Consider the following 14,815-nt stretch of genomic DNA (forward strand, 5'->3'; position numbering starts at 1 on the left):
GAGTATGTCGGAAGGCGGCAACCTCCAGAAACATCTGCATCTCATCTTTAAAACTATTTCCTACATAATTTAAGCAAGTTTGCCAGGGATCACCACTGTACGCACTGTACCCAAATCACCATGACCTGCCCCTGCAGCACCTGCACTTTTAACACCGAAATCCTTAACTACCGCCGCGTCAGGAAAGCAGCAGTTCCATGGGGCACTACCTGGCTCCTCAGCTTCTCACCTTCTGGTCAAAGCAACAGAAATACTGACATAGTGTGGCACCAAATTAGTATAAATAGACTTTATTGAAGTCAGTACCTTCGTACTGAGGCCGAAGATTGTGTCTACATAAGCACAAGTTGTAACATTTCACAACTTCTAAAAGGAATGTCAACAATTACAACGATCATGCATACCATGGTCGATAATCACATTTTTAGAAGCATTTTCAACCATTTCTAAAGAAATGCTTATAACATTGTTATATATAGAACTACTTTCAATAAACTGCAAAACATTGATTAGCTTTTCCAGTATGAGCTACAGTGTCAACACAAAAGGGAGGCATAAATGTTTAATTTATGAAATCAGAATGGAATATTTACTGTAAAGAAAAATTAAAAAGCTTTCAAATAAAGGCCATTATTGAACCAAAGTGAAGAGCACAACTTGAACTTTGAATCCTTTCATCTCTTAAAGCTGTCCTCTGAGTAACTTCAGTTCAAAGCATAAATTCAGTACTGTGAGTATTCCTTGGACTGAAGTTTGGCAATGATGCGATCCAACTGTCTCTTTGCTTCGCACTGTGGAAAATTGCTCATGTCATAATATTGTGGGGCAATTTTCACCAGCCTGTCAAGAAAGCAAAAGTTTGTTACTAATACTCAAACTTTCAGATGCATCCTACAGAAACTCTGCAGCTGAGGGAAACAACAATTATCCCTCATTTTCAGCCCATCTGTGATGCTAAGATCAATGCAAGTTTCACACACATTTACATCTCAGTCCCACGCTGTGGCAGCACCCGAGTCCAAGGCAAGAAAGCGCGCGCAAGCCTCACGAGATGCTGCTGCTCAGCCACGTGTCCCTCGCAGCCCCTCGCTGCTGTCTCAGTATGTGTCACAGCAGCTCCTGCAGTCAGAGCTGCTGCTCCAGGTAGAAGCCCACAGGAAACAGAGCCCACCTCAATACCCATTTGTGCAAGAGCACAGCTGAAGCTTAACTGGTTTAAGCTTAAAAACACAACCAAGGCCATAGGATCCTGCCTTTAGGCTATGCAGCGCTTCCCAAGAAAAGGATTTCTAAGGAAGGATTCAAATCTTTTCTATTAAAATACTGCAGGCTATATGTGCTATGCTTTACGACTTACAAATTTGTGAACTCTTTCTGCACAACAGCACGATTTCAACAACTGAAGAGCCTCACGTGCCCCCAAAGCCTGTAACTCGGCAGTTTAAGTACAACCTTAAAGACAGGCAAGATGATTCAGATCTCTGCTTGTCTGCAGAAGATCAGGCCTCTAACTTCCTCGATATACACTCTATTGACAGATAAATATTATGACAAGGCAGGCTGTACCTCTTTCCTTCTTAAGAAAGCACTGAATCCTGTTCACATCCTTCCGGAAAAATTAACATACCTACTGCCAAGAGAGGACCTAGATCTTGAGAACAAAAGCATCCACTGGTATCTCTTAAGCACACAAGTGGGCACTAGGACATCTCCCCGAACCTAGCACCTCCAAGCAGCTCCTTCCCAGCAGGAGTACTACAGTCACTGGGTTTAAGGCAAGCATTTCCCTGTGCACTGCACAGAGGCCAGTTTCACACACAACTCCCACAGACTGGAACAAGTATCCACAAAGAAAACCTTTAATCATCTGCAAGACCACAAGTCCACACCATTACTGTTCCCCTGACCGTTTTCTAATATTAGCTTCAGGAAAAGTGAGAGGAATTGCCTCAATTTAAAAAACGAGAAAGAAAACCAAGAGCTTTACAGTAGGTCATGACTGTTTTAAGACTTCTGGCTTACCATTCTGGCTTGATGTCTGTACATGTCCGGATGTAATTCTTTGTTGTAAGGACAAACTCATTGTAGAGCACCCATTCTGGTTTATGATCAAGAACAGTGGAGGGATGCAACTGCACCACCTGGTTGTCTTTCACTGTTAAGTAATGCCCCGTCCGTTCCAAATGTGCCACCTAGGGACAAAGACATCCTTCCATTACCACAGGCAATTTTTAAGTGAAGTGATTTGAAGCCGACTCTCAAGTGTTCTACACAAAACACAGTATCCCAACTTTCAAACCTCATCTAAATTTGGCACATTACTTGACCACTTCAACCATTCAGGCTTTTTTATAGACACAATCAAGATGCCAGATGTTTCTGCTAACTGCCATGGTAAGTGTATACTCTAATACACAATTCAAGCAACGTACAAAAATAGTTATCACCCAAAGAGAAGAATCATTATTAGAACAACGGCAAAGCAAAGAGCAGTATAAGAAGGGAGTATCTGTTGGACAGGTTTGTAACATCCCACAAAGTCAACCGTGATCCACTACAGAAACCTGCTTCAAGCACTTCATCACAGCAGCTACTGTGGGACCAGGAAGCCACAACGTTATCCTTTCAAGTTCTTATTAGTGCAGTGTTTCAGTAGTAATTCTACTGATGCATGTATTGTTGTGCAAATCCTCTTACACAGTGGCCTGAAAAACATCAGTCCAGTAAGAATGGGAAGTTTGGTATGTCAGAAATAAGAACAGCCTCGTTACAGCATCAGGTTCAGAGCTGGAAAATGTAGGTTCAGCAACACACTTCTGCTGTGACCTTGGTGAAAATCAATTAACCTCTCTCTGACTAAGCTTCTTGCTCTATGAAAGGGAATAATGCCTCACTCACTTGAGATGCTCTGATACCTAGCTCATTAAGATTTGTGGGGAAGCAGACAGTTATCCTTAGAAGGATATCCTCTGTAAGAACAGTTAATCTAACAGAACAGGTAACTAAAATTAACCTTTTGATACTCGCAATTCAAGATGACCTCAGTACTTATTTCATTGCACATATATATATATATATACACACACACGCACACAAAAATACCATAAAAAGATTAAGCAGGATGGACAATGGCTGAAAGATGTTGAAAGCCATTTTTAATCAGGTCATCGTTAGCTGCTTTCCTTTAATGTAGGCTGTATACTGCCTTGTTTTCCTAATTCCTTGCTATATCTCACCTTTTCCTACTAGATTAAAATCCCAGGACTTCTAAAGCAATAGCTACCTCAAATTTTAAAGTCAGAATTATCTCCTTAGTAACACACTGAGTGTGCTTCCCTTTTATATTTTATGACATTAATATCCAGAACATGTTTTAGGAGTGGAACAAAGTATTTCAATGGTCTGCAAATCTTCTCACCCAAGATCTTAGCGATAACGCTGTTACCTTACTTCAAGTCCAGGGAGCCAACAGAGGCTGTTTTCAATGGAGATTAACAGCACTCTGTTTGTAACCATTTAGGCTTAATTTCATCCAACTCAACCCAACATTTGCGAAATTAAGTAGCAGTACACCTGCAAACCAGCCTGGAGCAGACACTCATCTGCCACAGAACAATTCATTTATTTAGGTTTCATTCTAGAAAACAGCTCGCTGTTAAATTTAAACCAACACGATTTACCTTTAGCACCTCGGTCTCACTCAGATGTATTAAAACAGTGAAGTTTTATCAACTAGCTTTCCCAAATACATGTGATTACTATCATTAGAAATGACATGGAAAATCACTGTATTTCTTGTTTATTTTGTGTAATTCTGAACTAAGGAAAAAAGATTCAGAACTAACTAACTAAGCATAGCCAAAGAAAAAGAAACTCTGCAGAGAAGTACAGTTGGCTCTTGACTTCCAGGGAAGGACAGGGACTGGAATAACCCCAATTAAGAAAAATACGTTTCCTTAGAACACGGATATCAGGGATAAGTCTCTTTTAAGTGGTTACACACTATTGTGACTTATTTAGATCCCGAGCTAACACTGAGCTACAGTACTTATCCTATTTAGATTCTATAAAGCACTGCTGTGAGCACACGGATTGGCGCAGAATTTCAGGCCCGGCAATGACAACGGCATCACAAAACACGCGGAGTGACGCTACGGCTGCACCGCAGGCCATGACGCTCCAGCAGCCAGCCACTGCATCCTCCTGCTCCCTCCCGGCCCGAGCTGCTCCCGCACAGCTCGCTGAGCGCCAGCTCTGCTGCTTCTCCAAAGGGGGAAGTGGCTTGCCAGGTCACGAAGCTAGAATTTAGGGCTTGGGCAAGCAGCAAGGTTGAGGTAAGGGAACAAACAAGGACCCATGGGAGGCAGCATATACCATACACTCCTCTGAACCCCAGTGCCTGTATATGTAGTGGTGGCTGGGCCAGATGTCCTCTAGAGGTCACTTCCAACCTCAACCAATCCTTTGGTGATGATTCTGTGTTTTTCAGAGCATAAGCAGCATGAGCTTCCACAGAAACCACAGTATCATACAAACAGGCTCATTTTTCAATGAGTGGTGGCAGTAAGCAAAATACACACCTGAACCCTGCAATCATCAACGAATCCATCATGTATTAGTACAACACATTTGTGAGTTAGGCTACCTGAACAAAGAATGAGGCTGTAAATGGAGGGGAAAGCTATTAACGCTATTGACTACTATAAGGAGCTACACAAACACGACTCTCAAAGGATCATAAAGAGCCAAGCCAGCCCAGGTTGCTCTGCAGACCAAAAAAGGCCACCTGCTGATCACTTAAGAGACAATTACAAGGCTTTTATCAACATGACAAACCCCCGCGGAAACAGTGGCCACCACAGGAAAAGGTTTTAGTTCAAGTTCTCCTAAGAGAGCTTCAGGGATGCCACGATTTCATTAAGAATGGCACACCCTCCTCTGAAATTTTAAGTGTGCTCGTGCTTATGGATTATCCATCGTGTCACTGAACCTAGAGAGCCCAACCAGGGGTCTTTAACCAAACACTGTCAATCCAAATGCATTTAAAAGGGCAAAAGCAGGAAGAGTATTGCCAGATCCAACCCTTTTTAGATTTAAGGCTACAGATCTTGGCAGGCTGGTCTTGACAGTTTAGAGGAATTGTTGTTTCTCGTCTTTTTGAAAAAACAATGCTAACATGCACCAAAGGAGCAATGTCGGCTGCTTGGGTTTCTGCTTGCAGAGCATGCAAGTGTTTCTGAACCTATTAAAAAAATTAAACCATTCTTCTGCATTCTTGAAGAGCAAATGAATACCATTAAATGCACTGGTGACCACCTTCGTGTCATAGGTTTATTTTATTACCTTTCTATTGTTGTAGGAGCCTGATTATGTAAAGACTTCAAAGTATACATCATTCTATACGCAGAATAGCACCAAAGATTGAATAGTAGCAAGAATGAGATGGGAAGAGGAGTAGTCCAATCATCTGACATCTAAATTCCTGCAGAGCACCAGGTCACTGAGACTCATCCTCTCTAATGACCCTGATATACCCTGTGATCCCAAGCCATGTTTTCCAAAAAAGGTTCCAGGCTTGATTTGAAGACACCACAGGACTTAGATCCACCTTTAAATTCTGACTTAAATTTCCAACTATCAATTCTTGTTCTGCCTTCAGTACTAGAGCAGAAATAAAATGACAAAAGCCTAACAAAACTGGTAATACCAATCTCAAAAACAACAAAAAAAAAAATCACTGGGATGAAGATGACTCATCTTTAAGATACTTTGGCATTTGCTTGCCTTTTCCAATTCAACTGTAACAATTTCCTTAACTTACTTCCTGCAGCATAACTTTTGCTTAGTCTTTACCACACACTTATTTCAGCTACACCTCTATTAACGCTTTAAAAATTGTAAGCTTAGTTTTCCTACCTCTGCTGAGTAAATAATCATCTACACCCAGTTCTTGAGTTTTGTTGCCAAATTACAGATGGGTTACAGTTGTACAATTTTTCAATCCTTCTCTTTTAAGGCAGGATATATCTAGCACTGAAGCATTGAGAAAATAGCATTTCCCTGGTGTATTTTACACTCCTGCTCTATTTTACATATAGTTTGCATATTCTGATGCACGATACAGAAACAGTTACTGAAAAAAGCAAATAAACATTTTTCATAACAAAACCTAGAAGAATCCAGGGACATAAGAATTCTGTAAGACACTGAACTTGTTGGCAGCACCTATCCTTCCACAAGTTTTTCTGCACACAGAATTGTTGGCATTTTTAACTTATTTTACTGCTCCTTCTGCTTGTCTGAGGATTTACTGGAATTCAAGTTTGCATTTAAATATGAAGGGTGAAGAGATGATGTGTCATCAGCAGAAATTCCACATTTATCAGTCACTGACACACGACTGAAGGCAAATTTACAGTACTCAACACTAATTACATAATTAGTACTATATCAGTAGTTAATACGGATCCTAACATCAACCAGAGGTCCTGATTACTACAGGAATTTCTACAGTAAGATTTGGTGACTGTTTTTAGGACACAGAGGCCATTACTAAAGTATAAAACAACACCGGCAATGAGAACTACTTCAGAACAAGGGCTGCTACTGGTTTTAACACTCCACTTAAACCTTAAGAAGTTTGAAGAAACAACTTCTGCCATGTGTTGCCCACAGACTGGAGTACTTTACCTGCAAAGACTATTTACAGCGCACGCACACACTGTGCAAGTGCTCAGACTTGGCACTCCATGCACGCACTGTACCAAGAGGACAAAGAACGATGTATGCATTTCATTACAGGGTTTTCTGAACACGGGTCCCCAAATGCCAGAGCCCGAATACCTGCTTACAGAGAGCACAATGTGCACACAGACTGCATTTTTAAGTACTTCAACTGCTGGTAAACAACATCTCTTTTGAGTATTTATATTTTAAGTTTTCTACTGAAGGTTACTCAAAACAACAGGGAATTCATGAGAGGGTTCAGCCAAGGTCAAACAGGTAGCACGCTATCATGGACGTTAAAGAGTCAAAGAAAAAACAAAATAAAATGGACTCAAACACATCAAAAAAGAAACTGGTGAAATGGCTTACACTCCAAACACCTTGACCAGGTCTGCCATAGCTATCCCTTGATTCAGCCCAAAAATTCAATTAGACTATTTAGGTGATAGGGTCACTAAACAACCTGTTGACCATGGAAGCCCAAGGAGGCTTCTGGAAGGGCTTTTATTTTCATCTATGTGAGCCTACATTTTTGTTGTGAATAGAGCAGTAAAGTCAGATCTTTACGTCCTGAGCAGTAGAGACTAAAAATCTATCTGCCCCAACAGTGTCTTTGAAAAGATTTACAGCATTAAAGGTGTAGGGGGGACTGTGTACTAAGGTATCCCCAAGAAAGATGAAGAGAATAGGTGCTGAAAGCAAGGACTGAACACAGTGACTGCCATTAAAGGTTCTGTACTCCTGGATCTGCAAGAGCCAGCAAAGGGACTCTTCTAGCCCTGGGGATAAACACTGAACAGAAAAAACACAGCATTAAGGGACTATGGCACCAAAACACTCCACCAAAGAACAAAGCAAACAAAAAAGCCAACACCAAACCAAAACACGCAAAACTCCAGCACCCAAAGAAAAACCTCAACCTGCATTCTAGCTTGGAGACTTGCTTAACATGAAATGCAAAGCAACCAGGCAGCAGCAGCGAGGACTTGCTTCCATACATCCTGGTTCAGGAGGCAAATGAGTTACCAACAGCATACATCTTGAGAGTACAGATGTGCACTTGTGACTTACATATTTTTATGTACTTGTACATAAAGTACTTGTGTACTTGTGACTTACATATTTTTAAAGTGAAATATAAATACGGAAATGTATGCCAAAGAAAATACTCTCCTCCTACAAGGACTACATATAATTTTTATATACAACTATATCTCCCCTACTTGTATGGGATTACAAATAATTTAAAAACTACATTTCTGCAGTTACTCTGAAATGCTGTATGAAGTTCCTTCCCCAGTTATTCAGAAGTTAGCAGCCAATTCCTGATTAGTCATGCCAGAAACAGTATTTTGGCATGAGGAAGACTGCCTAAAACTTCTCTTCCAAGTAAGATTTGCCTAAAGAACGTTCAACTGGAGAAAGCCCCAAGTAATCCAACAAAGACTAAGAGGTAACAGAGTGAGCCATCTATCATTTAAGTAACATCCATAAAGTTTTGATAAATTGTAATAACCATCCTAACATTAAAAGCCACCTAACACCAAACTATGTTCCCTACAAGGATGCACACATACCTGCATGAAATACCCGGTAACTAATGCCTTTCTTATGTTGATGTAATAGTCTCGGCTGGTAAAGTCTGTGCTTCTACGAGGCAAATTAAATCTATCCATGATTCGTGACAGCTGTTGGCGTACATTGTCTGCAGACATCAGGGACCTGTAGTTAATGAAGTTGTCGTAACACCACTGAACCGACTCATGATCTGCAACATTAAAACACATGAATCAAAAATGAGTATTTCATCCAATTAGAACAAGTAAATAAAACAGCAACTGATCTATCAGTCACATGAACCAGAAAAAAAAAATATCTATAAGCTTTCATATATGACAAGAGCTCTTGGTTTATTCAGTCATCATTAGATAACGAGCCCAAATTGTTTTCTAGTCAGGAAGCATGTGGTCAGGACAAAGTAGCTTTTTTTTCCCCTCTCGCAAATACAATATACACCCAATCACTGATGTGTGCCTGAAATATCCCCCCCGCTACATTTCACACATTTAAAAAAATAAATAAATAAATAAATGCATAAAATCACACCCTGCAACTGGAAAACTCATCTCCCTGATTTGCACTGTAAAATGGAACTGAACTTCAGGAACACTGCACCATCTTTAACTGCAGAGTGCAACGAACACAAGAAGACTGTACACAATTACACCGCATTTGAGGAAACAAACCCTCCTTAAACACAAGTGCGTGTTTAACACCAAGAAACCCAGTTCTCCCTACCAATTCTATCGCTTTTGAAATGATGCTTTTCTATAGCTTTGTTAGTTTAATAATCCAACAAAACCAGTGTTAACAAAACTTAAATAGTCATGTACAGAGACTATTCTTAATTTGCAGTGAAAAGGTTTCACAGTGAGGAATATGTTCAAGTTTTCTGTGCTTTATATTACAGAATATACTTAAGTATGAATGCTGAAGCTCTTGTACACTACCCAGCAGAATCATCACTGAAGTACTGCAGCATTTGTGCCATTTGAACTGTGCATGTTAGATGATCTGTAACTGTTTTATATTGTTCTAGATATACGGTAGCAGTGTTTTGTCTTCTGATCCTGCATCCCAGAAATCCTACTCAATTTCACAGTGAAAGTGAACAAAAGATTATTCCCCAAATAATTCCATTCCTTAGTAACCTGAGCATGAAAGCAGTGGCTTCCAGAAATATCTCCCCCCCAAAAAACATCTGCAAGACATACTTAATCCTGTTCACTAAAAAGCTAATAAAAGCAAGCAACAAATGCCTCCAACTCACAGATGTGTAGTGTAAGTTTCTCAGCTATTGTTTCAAACAATTGTGAATACTTTCATTTGACTTTTACTCTGAAGATACCTTTATTTTAGATTGCCACATAAAGTGTTAGATTGTTTCAATGCAAAATTTCTAGATGAAAGCTGCAGCAGGAAGGGGCGCCCAGTTGGGTTTCTTTTTTACTCAGGGTAAAAAGACATTTGCTTTTTTGTTTGCTTACAGATAAATACAACTGGAGCACCCAAGTTAACCTGGTTGGCAGTTCAAAGTTACCTTTTTCCTTACCGCCAGGATAAGTCACTGTTAAAAAAACATGCCACTTATGTAGCCATTCTTCCTAGCTTGCCCTGTTCATTCCCATCTTTTTCAAGCTGCAAAAATATACTGTTGAGGAACCATACATTTTCCCTAAAAACCTTACACAAAAGTGAGGTAAATGAAACAAATTTATCATAGGGCTTTAAGTTACTTCTTGTTGATGCATCACCCATTTACCTCTCAATCCATCCCAAGGCCTTTTTACAGAATTCCTAACTACATTAAAAATATGTTCTGTGAACATATTCTTCAAATTCACTGTATTTTCTGCACTGCTCTCCCTGAAAATTCAGCAATTAAAGCAGATTTTGGTATAATTAATGTCAGATAACAAACTTCCAATATTTCTTAATTATAGGCACATTTACTTCCTTCTGTCCAAGGTTACCCAGCACTGATTTAGAAGCCTGCCTTGCCTCCATACTCATCAGTTTATTACATGATATCTTGGCTAGTTTTTGGGGTTTGCTTCCACCCCAAATGCAAGTGGCACTTAAATAACTTTTATATACTCAAAACAAAAAAAGTATTTGAGATCACAACAGAATGGCTCGGAAAACAAGCCCAAGCCTCTCATCTGTCTTTGGAACCCAGGAACAAAAGCTGGCCGCACAAACTATTGCAAACAATTTTGCTAAAGCAGGTGCACACTTACTTTGTTTGAAAGCATGGTAGACATTCAGCAACGTCAAATGATCTCCATCTATGTGGGCAAACCTCATCTTGGCTTCATCTGCTGCTTTCTTTGCTTCCGTGGGGCGAACAAAACACTGTGGGACTAAACAAGGTTGGTATGGGCCCAACACAAACGCCCATATCGATGAGTCACGCATTCACAGATAGAGGAACAAGGCCTAGCTAGGTCAGTTCACAGAGCATAGGGCAGGGCAGGATGGCCTCCAACTGCATCTTGGACTGTTTACTACCATGATTTGGTACATCAACACCTAACCACATCTGTAAGACAAGAGGGTTTCAAAGCTACAGAGTACCTGATTATTTAAATAGAACTATATGTAGGCATTAAAATCTCTAGTCTGAAGGCCATCAAGGTTGTCTATGTATACTGGAAGGCTAAACAGATCTTGGCTCAAGACCCAGTGCTGATAGCTCTACCAGGAGTTAGTAGCCCATGTAACAAAATGCTTTAATTGCAACTCTGCTTTCTCAGAAAGCCTCTACGGAGAGAGTGAAGATAGTTCTGAAACTGTACTGCGCTAGTACAGTCTAAACAAACATGAGATTTATCACAAGTCTGCTACCAGAAGAACACACCAGTAAAGTCAAGCCCTCTTCCCCAGATGGTATTGTTATCAGCACTGGTATACAGAAACATGTGAATGAATGTATTAATAAGTCTAAAGCTTGTGATGGTAGCGGCAGTGGTGGAAGGTTAAACTGTCCTTTGGCACTACTTGAAATAAAAACAAAACAAAACAAAACACCCTTGCAATGTGATGAGCTTTCTCCATCATTATATTCTTACGTAAGTCTGACTCAGTCTGACTTGAATCCAAAAACTGTGTTTTAACGTTCCCTTTCCAAATACAGACTACCAGAGGCCACAAATAGTACTGCAGCCAGCTTAACTCATGGTCTGTCGTTCTTACAGGTTTGTAATATCGATACTAATATTCCCAAAATGTAATTATGAGACCCTCACTTTAGACACCTACAGAAGAAAACAAAATCAGCTTGGTTTTAAAGTAGATGTACTTTTTAAGAGGTTAAATTTCAATTAAATTAAGATGCTAAAAATCTTTTACCCTTTTCCAGCTGCTTGGAACTAGACTACATCAGCCTCCTCAGGACTAAAGCCCACCAACCTCATGAGACTGCCTCTTAGCACCTGAACTGGCACTAACAGATGAGGTGCCTTTTGTGGGGAGTTAGTTTGACTTGATTCTTGAATTCCCATAAAACCCCCGAACGCTACATTTCAGAAATATGCCGAGTTGAATACTGCATGGAACTTGAGGAAAATACACCCTGCAACAGTGAATCACATGGTAACAAATCAAGACTAACACTCTAAAGAAAATGGAAATGCAGGTGCAAAATAAACACCTTGTATTTTGGGTCCTGCATTTGAAAGAAGAGAAAGTATAAAGCGTATTTCCGTTTCAAACTTAGACTAATAAAAGCAAATTCCAAATTACTCTGGCTTAACTCACTGCTTGGAGTAACTAATAGCACTTTCTACACCACAGCAAGACGCCACAACTCTTACAAAATGAAGTATGATCATTTAATCTGCCTATTTATTCAGTCTATCCTCTACTCTCTTCTGGTACCTAGTTTTTCCATTCAGTCCAAACTATTAATACACGGATTGCTATTAGAGCCTGACAAGCTTTATGGGGACTTAAGACACCCTAAAATAGAGTTATGCACTGGTTTTAAAAAAAAAAAAAAAGGTAAAAAAAAAGTGGGTTTCGTTTGGTTGGGTTTTTTTTCAGAGCAGAGTTTGATGACAAGCCATACATTAACCACCTTCAATCCTTTCCCCCTTACTCCCCCCCAAAGGCCTTATTTATCATCAATGGTTTGGGTTGGACCTTAAAGATCATCTACTTCCAACCCCTTCCACTAGAGCAGGTTGCTTCAAGCCCCGTCCAACCTGGCCTTGAACACTGCCAGGGAAGGGGCATCCACAGCTTCTCTGGGCAACCTGTGCAAGAGCCTCAGCACCCTCGCAGTAAAGAACGACTTCCTTTTATCTCATCTATGACATTAATTGTGCCTTAAAACAACAACAACAAAAAAAGTATCATGGCCTGGGAAAAGGTAAATAGGAAAAGGACTAAGACAAATCAGTTTAAGACCACAGACAAGGATACTAGACTCACTGCTCTGTAGTAGAGATCGGGGGGAAGAGGGAAAGGGAAGACAAAGACAGGCACCAACCTACCACCACCTCCGCAATTAAGCCTACCATTTAATTAAAATTATGATGATTCTGCCCTGCCCATCTGCTCTGAGTCTGAACAATCATAACTCTGCAACAAACATTTTAGCTTGCACTTAAAAACTTTCATATAAACATAGTGTAAGGCTAAACTGAAGCAACAGATTTTACACTTAGCTAAAACATATTTTGTTTAATCTGTTCAACCAAGTTAAACATGTAAGCAGCACACCTGCACTGTGCAGAGCCTGCTAAAATTGCACACCCAAAAGACAAAAGAGTAATTGTAAGAAATCCCCATTTTCGTAAGACTAAATATTGGTGCTTGTCCTATGACAGCTAACTACAAAATGAAGTCAGTTTTACACAACTGGGAAATGAAATACACAGCTTGATTGATAACATTTCTCCCTCATCAACTCCCTCAAGCAGCAGCTCTGCTCTGATGCAGTGCTATTCACTGAACGCAGCAGCAAAGTACAGCTGTGCACATAAATTAATCCTTATAAATATACATCCTCCCCCAAAGTTTTTCTTCCCTGTAAAAGTAATGACTGTTCTTCAGCTTTACCACTTAATCACTGAAAAATGTATCATCATTTCATGTACAACCTCATGGTTTTATATGAATTACACTGTAATAGTTTTGGAAATACTGGGGTTTATCAAAGTGCAGAAGAATGCACCATACAAAAATAGATTTCACCACCTTAAACACAGAGTGGTTGAGCTGACATTCCTGCTCCTGACTATGAGCCTAAAGAGAAATCTCCGTTCCACTAGCCTGATTACCACCACTCCCCCATCAACTTACATATATATATACACTTTTAACTGAAGTTCAGAGCAAACTGTTTGACCATTTTACGCACGTTAATTTCTTAATGTTACTATTCACTCGCTTCAAGGTTTCTACGTAAACCCATAATGATTGATTAAACACCTGTATGTTTTTAAAAGACATTTCTAATTTTACTAGAAATATATGTATATTGTTTATGGTTTTGATGTGGAAAACTCAAATTTTCCCCAAACTGAAGATCTGTATTTTGTTTAGTATCTCTTTCCCTGCTATTACCTGACAACATGGCAGTAATAGATAGGACCTCATTAGAACAGTTGTAGTCACAACTTGCAATAACCATTTTAGCCAGTTGTGGGTCCAGTGGAAATTCAGCCATCATGGATCCCAACTCAGTCAAGTCTCCATCATCATTTAAAGCAGCCAGATAATTCAAAAGCTCTAAGGCTCTCATCAGAGTTTCAGGAGCTGAAAGAAAAAAATATTCAGGTAGGCACATTAATCAAACTGCTCTGAATACCTGAATAAGTAAAAAGTGAGGAAGCACAGACTATTATAAGCCATCTTATTTTTCATTCTCCCTTCAGCTGTCTTCCAAACACAAAACTGTTACCAAATTGAGTTAAATACATCCAGACATGGGTGCGTGGGTGCCTGTCACTTATTTAGAAGAGCTCTTAACTGGATCAAAAGGTTTGAATATTTGAAGATTACTGCTATTCAAAAATACAGACAGCAGTGGAATTGTAAAACACTGGTTATCACAGTAATATCACCCCCCCCGCCACGTGCTGATGCCCTTTCCCTTGTTCCACACAAAATAGATGGATACAGTCCTACAATCTCATCCATGTCCACTTTAGATATCTATAGTCCTTCACAAATCTAAGCCTGCGTTCCTCATAGCGAGTGTGTATTACATTCCACAAAGAAAAACAGAAGGAAATCCAAAATGCTTTCTGGCTAAGGTACCATACGTAATGCACAGCACAAATGATGTAACTGTTCTGTACAGCTAGTAAAAAGCTTAGATTATAAAAAACATTTTTATTTTAGGGAGAAAAGCACCCAACTTTGATGTACTTAAATATGGCTGACCTACATTTTTAATTAGCAAAATAACCCAGTTAAAGTATGTATGAACATTTAACACTATTAGAAGGGAGACACACATTAACTTCATAGTTTGAGCCAAAAACATGTATCCAGCTTTAAAAATGCTAGCCAGTTTTAT

General features: G+C 39.7%; 1 protein-coding gene across 1 annotated transcript in view; it reads right to left on the minus strand.

Moving 5' to 3' along the window:
* Positions 1 to 274: 274 nt before the first annotated feature.
* DHX15 (DEAH-box helicase 15) overlaps positions 275 to 14,815 on the minus strand; it is a 49,311-nt gene continuing 34,770 nt past the window's right edge. Inside the window, exons 10-14 of the mRNA XM_030491575.1 lie at positions 13,858 to 14,049; positions 10,527 to 10,649; positions 8,304 to 8,494; positions 2,023 to 2,192; positions 275 to 840 (exon numbers count right to left, since the gene is read on the minus strand). Of these exons, the coding sequence (XP_030347435.1) occupies positions 723 to 840; positions 2,023 to 2,192; positions 8,304 to 8,494; positions 10,527 to 10,649; positions 13,858 to 14,049 (794 nt within the window). The 3' untranslated portion in view covers positions 275 to 722. The remainder of the gene's footprint in view (positions 841 to 2,022; positions 2,193 to 8,303; positions 8,495 to 10,526; positions 10,650 to 13,857; positions 14,050 to 14,815) is intronic.

This window comes from Strigops habroptila, chromosome 7 (assembly GCF_004027225.2).
Source record: "Strigops habroptila isolate Jane chromosome 7, bStrHab1.2.pri, whole genome shotgun sequence".
Classification (NCBI taxonomy): Eukaryota; Metazoa; Chordata; class Aves; order Psittaciformes; family Psittacidae; genus Strigops; species Strigops habroptila.